Here is a 21,129-nt window from a genome sequence, read left to right on the forward strand (position 1 = left end):
TCACCAAAGGTGTTGTCTTGTAGCCTGAGTTACATATGCTTGTCAATAAAATGAAAATATTTTCCTCAAATATTTTGCTGGGATAAAAATGCACTACCTCTAACATTTTAATCAACTACTGAACCAAATACATCACAGCATACTGTTTTAATCCGACATAAAGCTGGGGGAGATGTTTGGCACACTACATGATGGTGTCAAGACTTGAAAGACTGAGTGACATTCAGTATTTCTGGTGTCCTAAAATTCCCCAACTGGGTAATTAAAAGGGAATTTAAAGCCCAAACTATTTATTCGTTATACAAAATAACTGTCTAACACACTTAACATTTACGAATTTAAAACAGTATTGGCTGCTCCGCTTCTGACAATAAGAGAAATCATTGAAATTTCAAAAATATTGTATTGCCTTTTCTAATAATACAAAAATACATAGTTGTGAAATACAAGGTGCTTATTTCTTTTCATTTACAGTTTTTTTTTTCAACTTTTGTTTCAGATTCAGGTGCACATGTGCAGGTTTATTATACAGGTAAAATGTGTGTCAGGGGAGTTTGGTGTACAAATTATTCAATCACCCACGTAATAAGCATAGTACCCAATAGGGGTACTATGATCCCCACCCTTTTCCAAACCTCCACCCTCAAGTAGGTTCTGGAGTCTGTTGTTCCCATCTTTCTGTCCATATGGACTCAATGTTTAGCTCTCACTTATAGGTGAGAACATGTGGTATTTGATTTTCTGTTACTATATTAGACTTCTAAAGACAATGGCCTCCAGCTCCATCTATGTTGTTGCAAAGTACATGGTATCATTCTTTTTTATGGTTACATAGTATTCCACAATACAAAGTTTCTGTGATTTGCCCTTGACTCTGGATATCACCCGTTTTTATATTTTATGTTTTAAATATTTTCTGAAACTTCTCCCATTTACTATCTACCCAAGCAACTCTCTCTCCTTACCTACTTTAATTGGAACTCTGAAGTCACAAACCTATTAAAACTAAATGGGCCTGCAAGAGAAGCTTACCACATTTTCTTTATGCAGTCTAACATGGACAGGCATCTCATTTGATTCCATGCCTTTGTTATGGGAATAGTCTGGGGACAGTTCCGTGATGAACACACACATGCATGTGTCTTTATGACAGAACGATTTATACTCAGTATTGGGATTGTTGGGTCAAATGGTGGATCTGTTTTAAGTTCTCTGAGAAACTGCCAAACTGCCTTCCACAGTGGCTGAACTAGTTTACATTCCCACCAGCGGGGCATAAGTGTTCCCTTTTTTTCCACAACGTCACTAGCATCTGTTACTGTTTGACTTTTATAACAGCTATTCTGAGGTCAGGAAAGTGGCTCATGCCTCTAATCCCAGCACTTTGGGAGGTCGAGGCGGGCGGATCACCTGAGGTCAGGAGTTTGAGACCAGCTTGACCAACATGGAGAAACCCCGTCTCTACCAATAATACAAAATCAGCTGTGCGTGGTGGTGCATGCCTGTAATCCCAGCTACTCCGGAGGCTGAGGCAGGAGAATAGCTTCGGGAGGCGAAGGTTGCTGTGAGCCGAGATCGCACCATTGCACTCCAGCCTGAGCAACAAGAGCAAAACTCCATCTCAAAAAACAATAATAAATAAATAAATAAATAAAATAACAGCTATACTGACTGGTGTGAGATGGTATCTCACTGTGGTTTTGACTTGGGTTTCTCTAATAATTAGTGATGTTGAACATTTTTATATGCTTGTTGGCCACATGAATGTTCTTTTCAAAGTGTCCGTTCTTCTTTTCAAGAAGGTACTTATTTCTTAAATGTCACCAGGTACTTATTTCTTAAAGCTAAATTTCTCAGAATTCTTTTTCACTTCCATAAATTTGTAACACATGAAATATTCAGGGTTTCTGACAAATATTCAGAATATATCTATTAGTATGACTCATTATTTATTAGAACATAACTTTCTAAAGTTTATTTGATTTGCCCTTGACTCTGGATAGCACCCATTGTGCTGTTTTAAATATTTTCTGAAACTTTTCCCGTTTATTATCCACCCAAGCAATTCTCTCTCCTTACCTACTTTAATTGGAACTCTGAGGTCACAAATCTATTTGAAATAAATGGGTCTGCAAGAGAAGCTTACTAAAAAGAACCTACCAAATATTTTTACACAGGTTTTTAAAAATTTAAACCCAAACTCCATCAGAAGCTGCTGCATCAGTTCCATAGGCTTTGTAAGAGCTAAACCAAAGACAAATGAAATTCATCATTTCCCAGTTGAATACCGTGAACTGTCTTAGGAAAGGCTATGATGCCTATGTTGAAATAACAAAGCAAAATGTAATATGTAACTCTTTCCTGTCATGGATCAAAATGAAAAAAGGGGGACTTTAGTGGTTTAAACGACGTATTAGAGAACAGCTTGCTGTGCTCAAACTGTGTGAAGAAAACACCGTTAACAGCTTATGAAACTGGCATCATATGGCATATATGAAGGAAAAACAGTCAAGTGCAGAGAATCTTACGTTCTTGAAAGGATGTGAAGAGCATCTGAAATCGGCTGTTTCGGCTGCCCTCATCTGCCCACATGCGGATCACCCCAAGACCCGTGCGTAGCATCACATCATTAGCCACAGTGCTACAGAACTTAGCTTTCAAATCCTCCACGGAACTGCTTCCATCATACACAGCCACAAAATTCCTCTTGCATTCATTTGAATTCTGCATCTCATAGTCCAAGAAGCGCAAGTAAATCTATAAAACAAAAATAAAATAATTTCCACATATCAAAATATGAATGTACATCAGTAAGTACCAGAATTTCTTTTTTTCAGTCTCACAAGACAATCCTGATTGCAATCAATCTTACTATTTTCCCTTGTGAATAGAAGGAAGATGTACAATGAGAACAAATTGTGTTTAATATTTTTTTCAAATGCTATTATCCTTTCTTTACTTAAATGCACCATTTTCTAGAGCTGAGTGTATTTACCCAAATTTGCTTTATGTCTTCTCATAACTTACTGGAAATCAGTTATTAGTTTTGCATACTTACACACTTTTTTACTTTGATTAGCAAAATGTATTTGAAGTATTCCTGATACATTCGTGTTTCAGTTCCATGGCTTCCTTTTACTTCCAAAAATGTACAAAAAATATGCGATTTTTATTAATACCAAAGAAAAACAGAAATGATACTGAAAGACAGTCTCTGGTTTGTTTAATTAAGTTATTTGACATAAATACACTGCTTCATTTTTGAGGCGAAGTATAATGTTTTATAAAAAGGCCAAGCTAGTCTCTGACCATTCATGGCATATACAGAGAAGCTGTTTAGCTAAGCTACATAAATAAAAATTATGAGTAAAATGTACTGTGCAACTTGCTTTATATGTTACTTTGTAATACTTCCAGCAACTCTATAAAGTGGCCCATTTTATTGTCATATTCAGATGAAGAAGCTCAGACTCAGATGGTATAAACTGAAAATTAGACGTGAGCATCCTCACTTCCTGGTCCATAATTCTTTTCACAACGTTACGCTGCCTTAGGTGTACTGCTTCTCAATCAACAGGCATTATTTGACTCTTTACTAATGTGCATTCAAAATCACAAGGAATTCATTCAACCAAATACACGTCTATAAAGAAATAATTTGTTCATGCATCCATCGATTCAGTGGCATCCACAGTTTTGCCTATGATTGTTGCAGACACTATTCAAGGCATTGTGGATATCACGGTGAACAAAAGAATGAGGGCCAGTGCTGAAAATGTGTGTCAATTAAACCATGACAATAAGATACAATGTCAAAGAATGTAAATTACATAAAGCCAAAAGACCCATGCACTGTGAAAGGGATACCTAGAATGGTTTCCTAATAAAGACACATCTTTCATACAGATATCTCCTAAATGTTTTACATTTTATTTTAATATGAATGCCTACATGCTATTTCCTCTTAAATGCATTTTTCTTAATTTAGCATGGATATAAACTAAAGACATGGCATTCAATCAAACATGTATCTCCTTCATCACTCTCTACGTATTTTTTTATTATTTTGTAAAATCTGAAACTCATAAGACAATTTCTTCCAGATCCAGTATGTCTAGCCTAAATTTTATAATTCCACTATTTAAATTAGTGAAAATGTAGCTCTTGTCCTCAATGTTCTTACTCAACAGGGCACCAGTTCCTGTCAATTTCCCCTTTAAACTACTTGTCTTCCATTTCCATTCACACTTCTATAATATTTCAACACTCTCCTGACCAGCCTGGATGGTTGCAAGATGCAGATTCTCCTTACAACCCCAAAGTTTACTCTAATAAAACTAGTTTACTCTAGCCAAAGTTATATTTCTAACAAACAAATCTAATAATCACAGTCTTTTAGCTAAAATTTGTAACTCGTGTATAATTTTTAAAAAGTCTAAAAACATCAACTAGCAAATTTACATCCTTCTTATCTCTAACATTGTAACCATTCTCAAAAAAGACACCCTTTATGAACATGACATTAGCTTCACATGAAGTTGTCATTCTCCATCTTCTGTCTAGGAACCTCTTCTTGATTTGTCAAGAGTTAGTTCAACGGTTGCACATCCAAGGAAAGGTTTTCACTGCTCCCACTCCCCCATCACAGCAGACATAACCTCTGTAGCCTCTATGTGATTTTGAACATATTTAAAGCCATAGTTCTAGGTTACAGGTCCCTTCTAATAAACTTGTGTTCCCGAAAAGCTGAAGCAGTGGTATACATTTTTGTATTCTAAGCATTAATACATATTTTACACAGAGTAAACACTCCAGAAATGTTTCTGAATGATTAACTAACTGGAAGTTCCATTTTCTTTATTGAATTCCTTTGTTCAGCATTCATATTTATTATGCGCCTATATGACAGACATTTAAGTATTATAAATAAGGATAATGACATAGTATAGTCTTATTTTATTACATACAGTGGAAATGATATGCAATCATTCTCAAAACAAGGTATAATATAGATCTAAATTATGACATAAAAGGATAAGACAAAATGTCGCAGACTTGTAAGACTCTGAAAATAGAATGTGAAGTTCTAAATGAGGAAATACAGACACAATTTGATGAGAAAGAACAAAATCAGAGAAATGTGGACAAATGAATCAAACGGAACAACAGCGGAAAGCACCTGAGTTGAATTATGCTTTGCAAGGCAGGACGATTTTCATATATGAGCAATTTGTCGCATTGAAGTTGGAAGTTATTCTAAAATTTCCAAATACTTTGATGCTGATTTAAATTACGGGCCATTGCCACAGCCTTATAAGAGACACATGCCCCAATGAGGCCTTCATTTTCGGTATGCCCAGGTTATTCCTTTGTTTTATTTTATCTAAAACTCAGATATTACTCATGCAGTCCATCTGTGATTTCTCCTCCCAACACATATTTCATTTCTAAAATTATTCGAGAATTTCAGAAATATCAGTTTAAGAAGGTATATATGCATCTAAAAATGTGAGACTTCCAAGTTTATACTAACTCGTTTGTTTTTTAAATGTTAACATGACTTAAAAAAAGATTTTTTTTTTTCCAGATGACCTTTATTAGAAAGCTGAAGCAAAGAAGAAAAAAAATAACTTGCTTCAGGACCATAAGTGAATTAATGTGGGAACCTTAAAGAGGATTAGAATTTCCAACTCTGGTTTTAAGGTTCTTTTCATCAGGTCACACTGCCCCGTTCTGACTAAAAGGAAAGAAACTGAAAACACTGTAAAAATAAAAAGTAAAATCTAAGTATTATACAAAATGGTTAAATGGAACAAAAATTCAAGTATGTACTTATACTCTAAAATACTATGCAATAAATTAAACAAGTTTATCAGCTCTCAAAAAAGATGCAATTATAATTAGAAGTAAACATTGTCATAAGCAGGAGAACACAGATTAGGGTAAGTAAAGAGTGCTTTCCACTCCTTTGAAGTGTAATACGAAATGACGCATCTCTCCCAATAGCCTTACAAAGTTATAAAAACCAAGTATTAAGCCCACAGGAGGAAAAATCTTTAAATAATTGCTTGGCTAACACAAAAAAGCTATTAGACCACCTGATGTTTTCAAGTTGAAATGTTTCAGTGGCTCAACGCGTTTCAACAATTACTTAAAATTTCTAACACTGCATGTCATGTAGAAACACACCTTAAAATACTATTTCATTGTTAGGAAAAGAAAGTTTGTGTGTTATATTGACGATAGCTTAAGACACAGCTAATGCATCATTTCAAATCTCTCAACAATAGATACTTGTTATAATCATTTAAGATGAAGAGAACTGAAGTTTACAAAAATTAAGTAACTTTCTCAGAGTGACATAGTAATGTCACTTAAGTAACGGACTGGTACTGAAGTCAGATCTGCCTAACAGTTGGACACTCATCACACTATGCAGCCTTATGTAATGTTTTTAAATGCTCACAGACTTATAGCCCAGAAAGAAAGTTATATTTTTAAAGAAAACAAGCTAAAATAAAATGAGTAATAAAATAAGAAAGCAAATCAAAACTATTCACGTTTCCTAATGAGCTAGAAAAGATGTTGACTATCAAGTTATAAATAAAATTTATAGAAAATAAATGTGTCCCTCAAAAATAAATGGCTGTTTTAAATTCTTTAAAAACAGAAATATTTTAATAAGAATATTGCTACAGTTAGAAAGTCAGTTTGCATATGGGCCTTATATTTTTTTCATTTGACAGTTCTATATTTTCCGTATGAGGTGATGGTCTTGCATTTGTACATGAAGTGCAATCACTGCTACCTAAGTATCTTCTATATCTTCTATATTTAAAGGACCTTCTTATTAAATAGAACACTAATTAGAGAGTAAGTGAATCATTGCAGTCACTAGATTCCAAGTAATCACTTCTGAAGCATTCAATAGTGCTTACCTAAGATCTAGTGACAGCAATGATTTTTTTATCATATAGAAAAAGAGAATATACTTTACTGGGTCCAGAGCTGTCAGTACAAAAGCCAAATTCCATTAGCCAGAGGAAGTGATCACGCTTTCCCATGCTAACACTAGCATATGCCATATAAAATCTCTCTATATATTGTGATTTGAATGACTATCTCATTAGCTTAAATCTTGTACCATAATAATGCTAACAGAAAGAATTATTTAATGTAGCAAACTACAGAAAGTACGTTAGTCACTTACTGAAAAAAAAAGAGAAAATGATAAACAGAGTAATATATAACACTAGTAAAACAGATTATCATCTCTTCTCAGTGAATCATTTTGATGCATTCTTTTAAATCAATCATAAAGAGTTGGAGCTGACAAGATAATTTATTGACCAGGACACGGAAAACTTCACAACATATACATAATTTCTAGTAATATCTATTTTTCAAGTCACATGGAAAGCAGAACCCCTTTTTATATGCAAAGCAAATAAATCTCGCTAACAATTTACTAAGTAATATATTCACAAACAGAATTTAATACCAACTGCTCAACCAGGTCCCTCCCCTCATATCAAAATGATATACAGAAAATAGACATTATTTGAGGCAATTATTTATGACTTGCCAGAAGTTTTCTCCATAATAAGTAAAAATTAAATCTGTCACAGTCTGAGAAACGCCGTACATGGTTTCAATACTACTAGACACTTTTATAAATAAAATCATATTCTACAAAGCATGCAGCCCAGGATTTCTGCATTTTCTGTTTTATTATTGCCCAGACATGTCAGGTTTATAAACTTATGCAGAATATTCCAATTGGAGGGCATCAGTACTCCCTTTATTTTTGGATAAGGAACCAAAACATCTTAATGCTTTATAAAATATTAACACACAAGCACACACACACATACGTGCACAGCACAACAATTCCTGATATAACAATAAAAATAATTTTCTGGCATATATGAACAAGTACCAAAATACTTAAAGTCCACTTGAGTAGCTGTCGAAAGATGAGAGTATAAAAATGACATTTTATTTTAAAAAACTTGAACTGTACAATTTTTGTGGTATTTACCTTCCTATTTAAAATTTTTACTTTGTTTGTCAAATTTTATTCTCACATTTTGGAGATAAAAGCAGGCTCAGTCTTCAGAACTCTTAATGCCTATCTTTTTATCAATTACAGTTACTACACTTGGTTTATTGTATTAATATGCTATTGCTCCATAACAAATCACCACAATTTTAGCAGCTTAAAATAACACCCATTTACTATCTACTATTAATAGTTCTATAGGTAAGAAGTACTGGGTTCTTTGGCGAGGGCAGTTGAGGGTGAAAATCCAGTTTCTCACAGTTCTGGGACCAACTTCTCTATTTTTTTGAGGAATGCTTACTGGGGTCACCCTCACTCCTAGAACACATTTCTCAGTCCCTTGATTCTCTTACTTCCCCTTTCATTCACATCCAAAGAATCTGCTCCACTTTTAAAGGGCTCGTGTGGTTAGATTACGCTCACCTGGATAATCAACCTTTTGATTAACCCAAAGTCACCTGACTGGTAACCTTAATCACAAAGGCAAATTTATCATATTCACAATCCCAGGAACTGGAGCTGGAAATTTATGTTCATTAGATAAGTAACTTTAACACCTTTATCACAATTTTAGTGTAAGATACTTACTGTATTTGTCAAGTGTTTATATTTTTTATTTTAATTTGACTGAAAATATTTTTGAATTAGTTAACAACAAACTGAGTCAACTTTAAATATGAAATAATGAGTAAACTGTATAAGCTAGAGTTTTATTATCCAAAAACATTAAACATTAAATTACCTTCATTTATGTATTTTATACATATTTTGACTCTGTCCCTTATCCTGTCCTAGCAAATGATAAGAATATGAAGACAGATTGGTTAATTAGCTTGATTTAATCATTCCATGATGGAAACATCACACCATAGCCCATAAATATAAACAAGCATTATTTGTCAATTAAAAATAAATTTTAAAAATAGTTTAAAATTAATTTTTAAAAACCTTGATCATTTCCTCAAAGAATGTGGTTTTGTGAGAGCAAACTAGGCCAGGAATTGGGAGATGTTAACCTTGCTCCAGCTCTGTTGCTAACTAGCCAAATATTTGGGCAAGTCACTTATCATAGATTCATTAAATTTGGTTTTCAGATGACTTTCATGTTATCTGTGCCAAAATATTACTTGACTTTTAACTATTATTCAAAATCTCTGCCAGCCTCTGCTTGGATTCCTCTGGTGAAATCTCATTCAATGTCTGTTATTAAAATAAAAGGCTTCTCTGTGTTACATTAAAAGCTATTTCTTTAGTTTCAAACTTTCAAATAAATGGTGGTACTTAAAAGTGTTACTCCTGCAGATTAAGTTTTATTCCTGTTTCATGTGACAGTCCTTCAAATGTTTGAAGATTGGTACCATATCCTTTTTTAAAAAAAGAAATAATCAGTTTATTTATTCCATGAGTTTTAATTGAATCACAGGCATTGTGCTTGGCACTGGGTATCTGGAGATAAATACGGTCCAGGCTTCATGAAATTAATAGTTACCATGATTTGGTCTCCCATCATTTCATTCTGGTGGCTATTTTCCAGACCAGATTCTGAATTGGAGGCCATAGTATTTGCTCAGAGAGGCGTATGTCTACACTCCTTTGTCAACTCACATTGAATTTCATTATCTGACTCAGTTTATTCATCTTTTAAATGACGTAGTCAGTAACAAGGTTCTTTCTGCCTCTGGTTTTCCAAATTCTAAGAAATCTAGATTAATCACATTCTAATTAAACGGGACCATCTAGATTAATACTCTTTAGTAAAGGAGACATCAGATATTATATTTTCTGTTTGTCAAAAGCTGGAGAAGTCGTAAATAATGTGTATACATTTTAATACAGTCAAGTAAGCTATTCGGCCCCTTCCTTGTGCAATATGGTTCAGTCACCAGGTGTCATTCAAATATTCGCCACAAGCCATTTCAAGTTTAACTTGCGCTTTGATAGTCTATTCTCATAAGCTGCTAGGAACTCTATAAAAATAGAAAGTCCACATAGGCAGTAATCTCCAGTCCTTGCTTTTCTCCACAGTATTCAAAGCCACTTCCCATCCTCTAACCTTTAATTTAACAGAGAAAGCCTGTTACAATAGAGCCATCTTTGTCCAGCTCTGCAGGCAGCTTTCCCTTTGGGTCACAGAATGCCACATTCTGTAACAGACAGGTACATCGGTTATTGTTGCTCTGGAATTGTACAAAAGACAGTCTATTTACCAGCTGGAAAAAAAGGGTGTGCATTTACACTGTCATGAAAACCTTCTCCTTAAGACTGTAGTGACAAACGTCCTGGTTATGACAGTAAGCTGGGGGCACATATAATCCTGTTTTTAAAAAAGTCTTTAAAAATTTTCCATTCGTAGAGTTTAAGAAAAACAAATAGCCCTTGCACGTCAATCCACGTCTTATGAAAACAGCATAATAAGCTGCAACCTAGCTCTCTGGTAATATAGGTAGTGGGTGTTTATGGTTTTATGTGAGCAAAGGCTTTGGACTTAAAAAATAGAAGAAAAATAACTGTCTTTCTTCATAATGCAATTAACTTTCTCTAAGATTTGTTCAGAGGCAAAGAGAAATGCAAGCATCAAAGCTGGAAGCTGGAGCGTGATCTCTGAAATCTCCTTACACCAGATAGGGTAAATCAATGGTAGACTCGCACAGCTGTCAGTATCCTGGTGAATCTTCATGAGAAATATTGTGTGCGGTAGACAAGGTGAGAAGGCTCTCCAGGCAGAGGGAATAACATCTATAAAGTCATGGAATCATAAAAGAGAAGAGAGTATGCTTTTTCAGGATTTAATGCAATTGCACGTGACCAAATGAAAGTGTGGATGGGAGGTGGTGTCGATTCTTTAAGCTAAAGTGTTCTCCAGGCCTCTCTAAAGAACTCAGCCTTCATCCTGAGTGCTTCAGTGACATACGGAGAAACAAAGCAGAAAAACCGAAAGTTGGGGGAAAGGTGCCACATTTCCATTTTATATGCGAACCCTAGAGACATATGCAAGAAAAAATCAAGTGAAGAAATACCAGTGCCCTCAAAAGAGGTTCTTCGCTGGGTGCAGTGACTCACTCCTATAATCCTAGCACTTTGGGAGGCCAAGGCGGGCAGATCACCTGAGATCAAGAGTTCGAGACCAGCCTGGTCAACATGGCGAAACCCCGTCTCTAATAAACATACAAAAAAAAAAAAATTAGCCAGGTGTGGTGGTGCACGCCTGTAATTCCTGAAGCAAGAGAATTGCTTGAGGTGGGAGGTAGAGGTGGCAGTGAGCCGAGATCGCACCACTGCACTCCAGCCTGGGAGACAGAATGAGACTCCGTCTCAAAAACAAAACAAAAACAAAAGCAAACAAACAAAAAAAGTGGCTCTTCTTTTCCCCTCAGCCTAAATATCCAGTCACCAAATTCTATCTTATGTCTCTCTAACATTTCCCTCACGTTGGACCACCGTGGCCTAATTTCCAACACTGGGATTACCACCACAGCTTCCCACTTGGTCTTCCGCTTGCAGTGCTGACTCCTCTGTCTCTTCGTTGCAGGAAAAACCAATTTTCCTAACATGCAAACCCGGTCATATCACTTTTCTGCTTCGTTTTTCCATGTCACTGAAGCACTCAGGATGAAGGCTGAGTTCTTTAGAGAGGCCTGGAGAACACTTCAGCTTGAAAAATCGACACCACCTCCCTATCCACGCTTTCATTTGGTCACGTGCAATTACATTAAATCCTGAAAAAGCATACTCTCTTCTCTTTTATGATTCCATGACTTTATAAATGTTATTCCCTCTGCCTGGAGAGCCTTCTCACCTTGTCTACCGGACACAATACTTCTCATGAAGATTCACCAGGATACTGACAGCTGTGCGAGTCTACCACTGACTTACCCTACCTGGTGTAAGGGGTCTTTTCTCTCTCTCTGTTATACCTTACAAATACCCCAATGATCTAACCTTACTGCTTAGATTATTCTGTTACATATTTGTCTAAGAGCTAAACAGAAACACCTGAGAACAGGGCCTGGCCTGCTTTTTCATGTCTCCAGCAGAGGGCTTGAGAATTTATTGAGTCACCAAATCAATTAATTAAATAACATACAGTTTCAGCCTCAATAAATAAATGACTACAAATCTAGTAAGTCAATATTTTTTCTTACAACTTTGTAACTGAGGAATAAAAACAAAAGCAGGAGAATGAACAAATAACACCTTAGTTCTATGACACCTGCTGGCACAAAATGACTCATCCTCTGTATTTTGGAAGATGTTTCCATAAACAGAATCAACATAGTTGCTCCATGGAAATGTTTCCAAAATGGGGGTCTGTGTCAAAATCTAACCCACAATAGACTTAGCTTAATTCATGTAACACTTTTAATTTTTACAATGTATTGCCAACCCTCAAAAATCAGGGTGATTAACATAAAACCTAGATTTCTGGCAAGTTATGAGAAACAATGCAGGGCTTGATAACGCTGGACCCACATTTTCTCATAACAGCACCACACGGAGCTTCACAGGCAGCTAAGTCATGCCTGTCTCCTTCAAATGGGCACAGGATCTCCCAGGCCCTGTTACCATTGCTGCCAGCCCTTGCCACACTTGTATTTTACATGCCAGGTATTAATGATTTTGTAGGCCCCAGAAAAACCTCTACAGATATAATTTTCGTTTACAAAATCAACCAACTGCAGATATTGACAATAAGAGCATAAGTGTGATTATAGTTAGAACCACGGCTCTTCCATACCATTTCAATCCACGTTTCAGAGAGGCTGACTTACCTTAAAGTCTCTTGTCTAGGTTATCAAATAATTTATTCAGCTCACTCTCTAGACTGCTATTTATGACATCAAATTTAGATTGGTCAAGAGAAGACAAGTTACATCTCAAAAATCAAAATGAAATCATAACCTATGATGACTGCACTCTGAAATGTATTAGACATGTCCAGTTGTTTCAAAGCAATGCACGTTATAGACACTTCTCACGTCAGCTGTCAAGTGTGGGTTTCATCTTAAGACTGACCTTGGACCGTGGAGGCGCTCGGATGTACCACTTGCAATCAACAGCCTCGCTAGCAGTAGCTTTGCCTTCCTTCATAATTTGTACAGACTCCACAATTCCTTCGGAACCGCCCATCTCAAACTCACACGCTAAATAACAAAATGCCAAACACACAAAAATGGATCTTGAATAATAAACCAAAAGTGTATTTCATAGCAGAAAGTAAAGTCTTCTGAACAGTATGAAATATCTATTTTACCAACCTGGTAATGGTTTCAAAGCTCCAAGGTCCTTAAAGTCAGGATCTTAAAAATTGAGAAAAAGACAATTAGTCCCATTCTACATTTATTACTTAACATTGATTTTAAGTTATACATCATTAAATTATCCAGAAATCTGCCTTTAAAAACACATTAGGGGAGAGTAAATGATTAAATAAAAAGTGCATAATGATGTTGGGACTGAAATGTTAATTTAGTATTACTACAAGGTTTTTTTCTCAATACAAAAAACACAAAATTTGTTTTTCTAATGCCACTCCTGCCTCTAATTATCAGACAAAAATCTTACTCATTACCTATAACTCCATAGGTGGAATGATTAAATTAATTATATGATCTATCCTTCATAACAGGAGAATAGATGTTCTTGTAAAAGGTATCCATCAGTAATTCAAGGTTTGGGGCAATTTCCCTGTGTTCTAGATACTATCCTCTTTGCTGATTCAAAACATTCTGTAAAGTGTAGTAACACAGTTTTTAACTAGAATATCTGAAGCACAAATTAAAATGTAAAATCTAGAACTCCTCTCCTTTGGCTGACTGAACAATCCTGTTTTCATCAAATCTTTCTCTGCAACATTTCATACTACGCTAACTTTCAAAGCATTCCTCAGTATTCTAGTTTGTCAACTCGACACCCACTCTCCTCATCTTCCTCGCAGTCAAGCCCAGGCTTAGCCACCTGTCCTCTGCTTATTTACGTATTTCAGGGAAGGCCTGCTGTTTCATGAGTCTAAGACGTTTTCTAACGGTAAAAAGGCAAACTGGTGGTCTCATTCTCATTTCTGGAACTGATTCTGAGGCAGGTATACAGTCAATGAAATATCAAGATGAGCCTTTTAGAAAGCTTCTGAGAAAGTCTTCCTCGTAATAGAGACAAGGTATATACCATTGTTCTGGCTCTTATTGCAGTCATGCTTGTATCGGATGTCGTGGAATCACGCATTAGCCAACTTTCAATGTTGAAGGTGTTAATATAAGAAAAGGCTAATTGTGATGATGAGCACAATGAAAGTGTGTAGAACCATGAATCATTAATGATGTCACTGAGACACTGTATTACCTTATTTGATACACATAAATTCCTATTTTTAAAAAATTTTAAATTTTAAATTATTACAAGTGCATAGTCATTGTATATATTTATAGAGTAACTTATTCTGGAGTTGCATTTCTCCAAGATTTATACTGTTTTTTTCCATTTGATAAGTAAAAATTGTTTACATTTATGGTGTACAATGTGATATTTTGGTATGTGATGTTCTGGTATGTGTGTACATTGTCAAATGGCTAAATAAAGATAATTCACATGTCTTACCTCATGTAGCTATCATTTTCTTGCATAGTGAGAACACTTAAAGTCTACATTCTGGCAATTTTCCAGTAGATTACAGGATATATTGTTATTAATTACAGCTACCATGGTGATCTCTTGAACTTATTATTCTTCCTGACTACCTGAAATTGGGCTTTTCGCTTTTTGAAATAATACACGCCCTTGTAGCCCTTGTCACTTTGAGTTGAGGTTTCTTTGACTTATGAGTGAGTGAAGGCATCGATGACTATATGTTAAAGGAACGTGGCATACAATTAAAAGATGATTGGGAAATGTATTTGTTCTTATACTACCATGGCATCAGCTCTAAGTTTAAACCTTTTAGAGTTAGAAATATTTGATGAGACATTGCTCAACAACAATTCAGGACTGCAATATAAAAAGCAGCATTCTTTCTGTAAGAGGTTAGTTCTGGATATTAAGACTATGTGTGCTAATATGCATGTGTGTATTTAAGTGTATTTCTTTGTATGTCTGTGTGCCTGGACATGCAAAACCTGTAACTACAGGCTGATTGTTAGTTTAGTTATCGTTATTAAACATTTTGTTTTTGTTGCTGTTTCTTGCTTTGTCAAACAGTTATGTGAACTGATCTGTTGAAACTGAGAGGCCTGGATTGGCCATACTACACAATCTGATCGCATGAGCTATTTAGACTTATTTTATTACAGACACTATTAGAAAGTGTTAATAAATTTTGAAACAAGTTACAGATTCCTTTGCAAAGCTGTTTTGAAAACAGATTTAAAAAATCTTTTTAGAAAAAAAGGAAAAAAAGAAACTGTAAGCAATTTCCATTTAAAAAATGAGGACATCACAGATCATTTGGACCAAGACACTTCCTGGTAGAAATTTGTTTCTTCATCTAACTCAATAGATATATAGCTATTATTTCAATAAATACATATTTAACACCTACTGTGCAATAAAAGCTATGTTTTGCATAACACTGCTAAAATTGGTTATTTCCATCAAGCAGTTTCATTGGTATTGACAAGGTCCCCCGTATCTTCCTTATTTTTCCATCAACCTTGATGACCTCTTATCTAGACTTTTTGTTATTCATTATATCGTTCTTATTAAGAATAATGCTTAATTATATTCATAATTAATACTCATTATCTCCTCCTTGATTAGAGTATTTCAGCCTTACGTGCCTGTTTCTACAATTTTTGTGGAATGTAGTTGATACTCTGTTTTCTAGTTTGAAGGCTAATATTTGTCATTTTTATAACTCATTCCAGGCAATGCTGAGAGAAATGCCAGTTCTGGGAACTGAAAATTTATTTTTGTTTTTGTATGAACAGTGATAGCACTGATAGTTTAAAAAACAAAACTTTAGAAAAAACTGTTTTTGCAATTCCATTTATATTAATATCACAATAATAGATGGGCCATATGACCTGCAAAAACAACCCAATAAACAATACTCTTTTTTTAAAACAGCCTAAATTCAACTTAAGATTATGAAGACTGATTGGCCAAGGTTGTTTGTGGGTGAGGACATGAATTATTAGGCAGATGCACGACAAAGTTGGACTTGGTAACGAGTCTTCTACTCTGGATCTATCCCTCAAGTCTGTTCTCTACTTAGCAACCTAAATAAACTATTACACATGTAAATCAAATAAACTATTACACATGGAACTCTCCTGATTTTCCACTTTCCTTAGAGTAAGACCATCAATCTTTATAATGCATCTTAACGCCCTGTAAGTTCTTGCCCTTGGTCCCTGGCTCCATGCTGCTGGTTCCACTCTCTTCTTTCTGATCACATTCACCTATTTCTCAAACACCCCAGGCTGTTCCTATCCTCTGTACCAGGAACTTGTTCTTTTGTCTCTCTGCAATACCTTTCTCCTGGCTTTGGAGAATTGAATCTTTCTCATTCTTTGGTTTTGGGCTCAAATATTATGTTCTCAGAAACGCCTTCCTTGACAATCCTCTCTAAAACAGCACTGTCCCTAATTTTGCTTCCCTCACATTATTACAATTTACAATTATTTAACTATTTGTCTGTTTAATTTGTTACTAACTGTCTACTTCCACTGCTCCATAATCAAGAAGCTCTGTAAGGAAGGGTTCCCCATCCAGCTGCGGTACACACAGCAGGAGATGAGCAGAGGCAGGATAGCAAAGGAAGCATCAACTGTATTTACAGCAGCTTCCCATTGCTCATGTCACCACCTGAGCTCCTCCTCCTGACAGGTCAGCGGCAGCATTAGATTCTCATAGGAGTTTCAACCCTATTGTGAACTGTGCGTGCGAGGGATCTAGGGTGCATGCTCCCTATGAGAATCTAATGCCTGATGATCTGGGGTGGTGACGGTAGCACTGGGAGCAGCCGGAAATACAAATTAACCTTAGCAAATTAACAAATTAACAGTAGCAAATTCATTAGCAAAGAAGTTTGACTGCACCATAATAATTCAATCACTTCCAGACACATATCAAAACCCTATCTCTGAGTGGCAAGTAACAAGCAGCATCTGGTGGCAGGCTTTATAGTAGCAAGTGAGTTGATGTACTTCAGTTGTACAGCTGCATCTGGGGGCAGGTTTTAAATCAAAATCTGCCACTTATTTTAGTCTGCATGTGGCACACACATGACACACATTATTTTATTTAATACTTCCATCCATGCCTCTTTCCCACACTGCACACTTGTCTCTGTCACAGTTTTGGTAAGCCCACAAGCTAAGCCTAGCCAAAACGAGTTAAAAAAACAAATGTCATCAGAGAGCTTCTTTGAAAAGGGTTAAAGACCCAATGATTAGACAGCAGAAGACCCTAAGATTGCCAACAAAAAGAAAGCTGCACTTAAAGAGAATACCAAGAGTCCTACTTAAATTACAGGTTCACTGCAACAGATGGTTCACATTCTCCAAGACCTCTCTGTACAATGTGTGGCGACCAGTTATCCAAGGAAGCCATTAAACCTTCAAAACTGTTTTGCCACATAGTGACCAAGCACCCTTCATTAGTTTTTTAAAAGAAAAAAACGTAAACATAATGAACAGTAGCAATTGTTGAAAACTATCACTTCAACAAATGTGTCTGCACTGACAGCATCATTCTTAGTGGCTTGCTTCATTGCTAAAGCTAAGAATCCCTTTATTATTGGTGAAGAGTTGATCCTGCCTGCTGCTGAGGACATCTGTCATGAACTCTTAGGAGAGGCTGCAGTTCAAAAGATGGCTCCTTTCAGCCAGCACCATAACTAGATGAACTGATGAAATGGCAGAAGATACTGATGCACAGTTGTTAGGATTAATGAGTCACCGTGATACGCAATCTGGGATGACAAGTCTACCAATACTGACAACGAGGCAACAGTATCTGCTTCCGTATGGTATATTTGCAGGAGGATGTGCATGAGGATATGTTATGTGCACTTTTATTGCCAAACATCACAGCTGGAGAACTATTCAAGTCTTTGAATGATTATATATTAGGAAAACTGAATTAGTCATTTTGGGTCCGGATACACACGAATGGAGTGGCTGTCATGACGGGACAGTTTTCTGGTTTCCCTACCTCAGTCAAAGGTAGGGAATGTGAGTCTATGCACTGTGTCATCCACACAGAAATGCTGTGTTGGCTAGACAAAAAATGTCATGTGTACTTAATATTTTTCAGAATGTGATTAAAACTATCAACCACATTAAAGTACATGCCCTTAACTCACATATGTTTGTGCAGCTCTGAGGAGATGGACGCTGAGCACACGTCTTCTCTTATACACAGAAGTGAGATGGCTTTCCCAATGTAGATCACTGGCCAGAGGTTTTTAGTTAAGACAGCCACTCCAGAGATTTCTTGTAGACAAATAGTCATCCCTGGCAACACATTTCAGTAACACAGATTGAGCTGCAAAACTTGCTTACTTGTGTGACATATTCAACCTGCTCAACGAACTCAATCTGTCACTTCAGGGGAGAACAACTGTGTTCAAGTCAGCAAATCAAGTGACTGCATTCAAAGCCAAACTGGAATTATGGGGGTGACGAGTGAACAATGGAATTTCTGACATCTTTCAAACGTTAGCAGAAGTTTTGAAAGAGATGGAGTCAGGGCCTTCTTTCTCACAGCTGGTGCATGAGCACCCATCTCTGCTTTCAGAAGAGCTTGAGTATTATTTCCCAACCAAAAAAGTCCCCGGAACTGGGAAGGAATAGATCCATGACCCATTTGCAAATAAGCCAGGTGAATGGACTTTAGCCATGCTAGAAGAGGATCAAATGCCTGATACTGCAAATGACGGTGGCCTTAAAAGTGTGTTTGAGACAACTTCAAATCTCCATACGTTCTGGATTAAAGTCAAGGCAGAAGATCCTGAGATTGTCACAGAACACACTGAAAAGCCTCCTCCCATTTCCTACATCCTATCTTTGTGAAGCAAGGTTTTCTGCAGTGACAGCAACTGAAACAAGATCATGGAGTAGACTGGACATAAGCAACACACTTCTAATACCACTATGTCCCATAACCCCCAGATGGAACCATCTAGTTGCAGAAAACAGGCTCAGGGCTCCCAACGATTCTACATTATGGTGAGTTGTATAATTATTTCATTACATATTACTATGCAATAATAATGGGAAAAGAGCACAATAAATGTAATGCACTTGAATCATCTGGAAACCATACCCCACCCCAGAAAATGGAAAAACTGTCTTCCACAAAACTGGTCCCTGGTGCTAAAAATGTGCTATAAGGGACTTGGTATCTCTTGACGCTCTCTATCCAGGACCTAGAACAGTGCTTGGGCATACTAGGTGATCATACTCAGTACTGAATTTAACACGTCTCTTCCTATAAATAATACAGTTACTTTATCCCAACTTGATTTTATTATATGTTGATGTAATTGCAAGACTTTACACTTAACACTTTTCCGATCCGCAGGTTCTCACAGTAAATACATCACATTAGACACTCTATTAGAAAGCAGCCTCATGTTGAACAAACCTCTCCCTTTTTGTTTCTAGGCTCACATCTAGACTCTGTTTTCCAGCCTCCCTTGCAATTGTACGTGGCCATGGAAGTGAGCTCGGCCAATAAATGCAGACAAAAGTTAACTTTACCCACAGGCTGGGTGCTTACAGTCATCTTTAAAATATTTCTACAGGGTCTGTCTTTTTTCCACACACTGGAAATGTGAAACTCCATCAGCTTCACTTTATAAGTGAGTATGTGGAGCACAGACAGCATTTTCCTGGACTCCAATTTGACTTTTCCTCAGTAAGTAACATACTTCAATTATGTGAAATTACTAAAGTTTTTAAAATGTTATTGTAACTATTATTCTATGAGCTCAGGAGCGTTCCGTTATTGAGATCCAAAGGTCACTATTTTCATAATAATACTAAAATTCTATTTGTCTTTTTGCAGTATCATTTTCTCAAAAATATATGGAAGAGTTTTCCAGATATTACATGACATGGCGTTAACACTACTATGACTAATGAAGTATGTGCTTGTATTTTCAAATATTCTAAGATTAGGGTGTAAATAACGCACATTTTCAGAGATTAGCTTAGTTTGTTCTCAGTGATTTTACTGGACACTTACTGGTTATTTTCAGTTCTTAATACAATCCCAGTAACTGATTTTTGTCCAATATGATGTTATTTTTAAACTTCAAAGTGTTTATTAAGGTTACATGGAAGCACAGCAAGAATTAAGTACGTTTGCTGCTTTATTTTGTAAATCTATTTACTTATCTATCTAATTTGAAAACTTTTATAAATAAACTTTATCTAGAGATATAACAATACAGGGCTTACTTACATTTCCTCTTAAATAAAATATAGTTATACCATATTTTTCTTATCGTGAAGGATGGAAATTTGTCTTAGAAAGGGGAGATTAAAAGACTCACTCTCTCCATCACGGTCACACCATCTATTTCTAAATTATGAAAAAAGGTGAAACTGACATTTCAAACAGGTTTCTTATGGAAGGGAAGACTCTATTCCAAATAAAATCAAACAAACCTGTAAATAAAAATGAAAATATGAGAAAATCTATCTTTTCATCCACTTTATAGATGTTAATAATTTACTTTATTAGGACTTAGAAAAACAGGCATTTTTGAGTGGTTTTATTCTGAATATGTGATGGAAGCATTGAGACAAATAAGAATTATTTTAAAAAGTGTATTTTAAATATAGACATCGTTCGTTCTTTAAAAGCCAAATATCACTTTTCAAACTCAACATAGTGAACTCATTGAAATGTCTCGCAGTTATTGTGAGGCCTTGGTCGAGAAACTCACAGGAGGCTAATAAAGCCATTTACACCTGCCACTGCTGAATGACTACTGGATGAAAAGTCAGTAAAAGAAACCAAGACACTGCCACCTTCCCAACATGCAGTAACGTGCTGATTAAAGTTTCAGCTTAGACAAGAAGACAGAGTTAATGCCTTGTCTGGAGAACTTCACTTTTGTCTAG

The 21,129-nt window shown here is 36.0% G+C and overlaps 1 protein-coding gene across 4 annotated transcripts in view; it reads right to left on the minus strand.

Moving 5' to 3' along the window:
- LOC116268609 (neuropilin and tolloid-like protein 1) overlaps positions 1 to 21,129 on the minus strand; it is a 125,063-nt gene that overhangs the window by 38,560 nt on the left and 65,374 nt on the right. For 3 of the 4 annotated variants that reach the window (XM_031658911.1, XM_031658909.1, XM_031658910.1), the window contains exons 5-7: positions 13,318 to 13,359; positions 13,076 to 13,203; positions 2,529 to 2,757 (exon numbers count right to left, since the gene is read on the minus strand). In XM_031658911.1, coding sequence (XP_031514771.1) covers positions 2,529 to 2,757; positions 13,076 to 13,203; positions 13,318 to 13,359 — 399 coding nt within the window. The other variant, XM_031658912.1, reaches the window with a different exon arrangement.

This window comes from Papio anubis, chromosome 19 (assembly GCF_008728515.1).
Source record: "Papio anubis isolate 15944 chromosome 19, Panubis1.0, whole genome shotgun sequence".
NCBI lineage: Eukaryota > Metazoa > Chordata > Mammalia > Primates > Cercopithecidae > Papio > Papio anubis.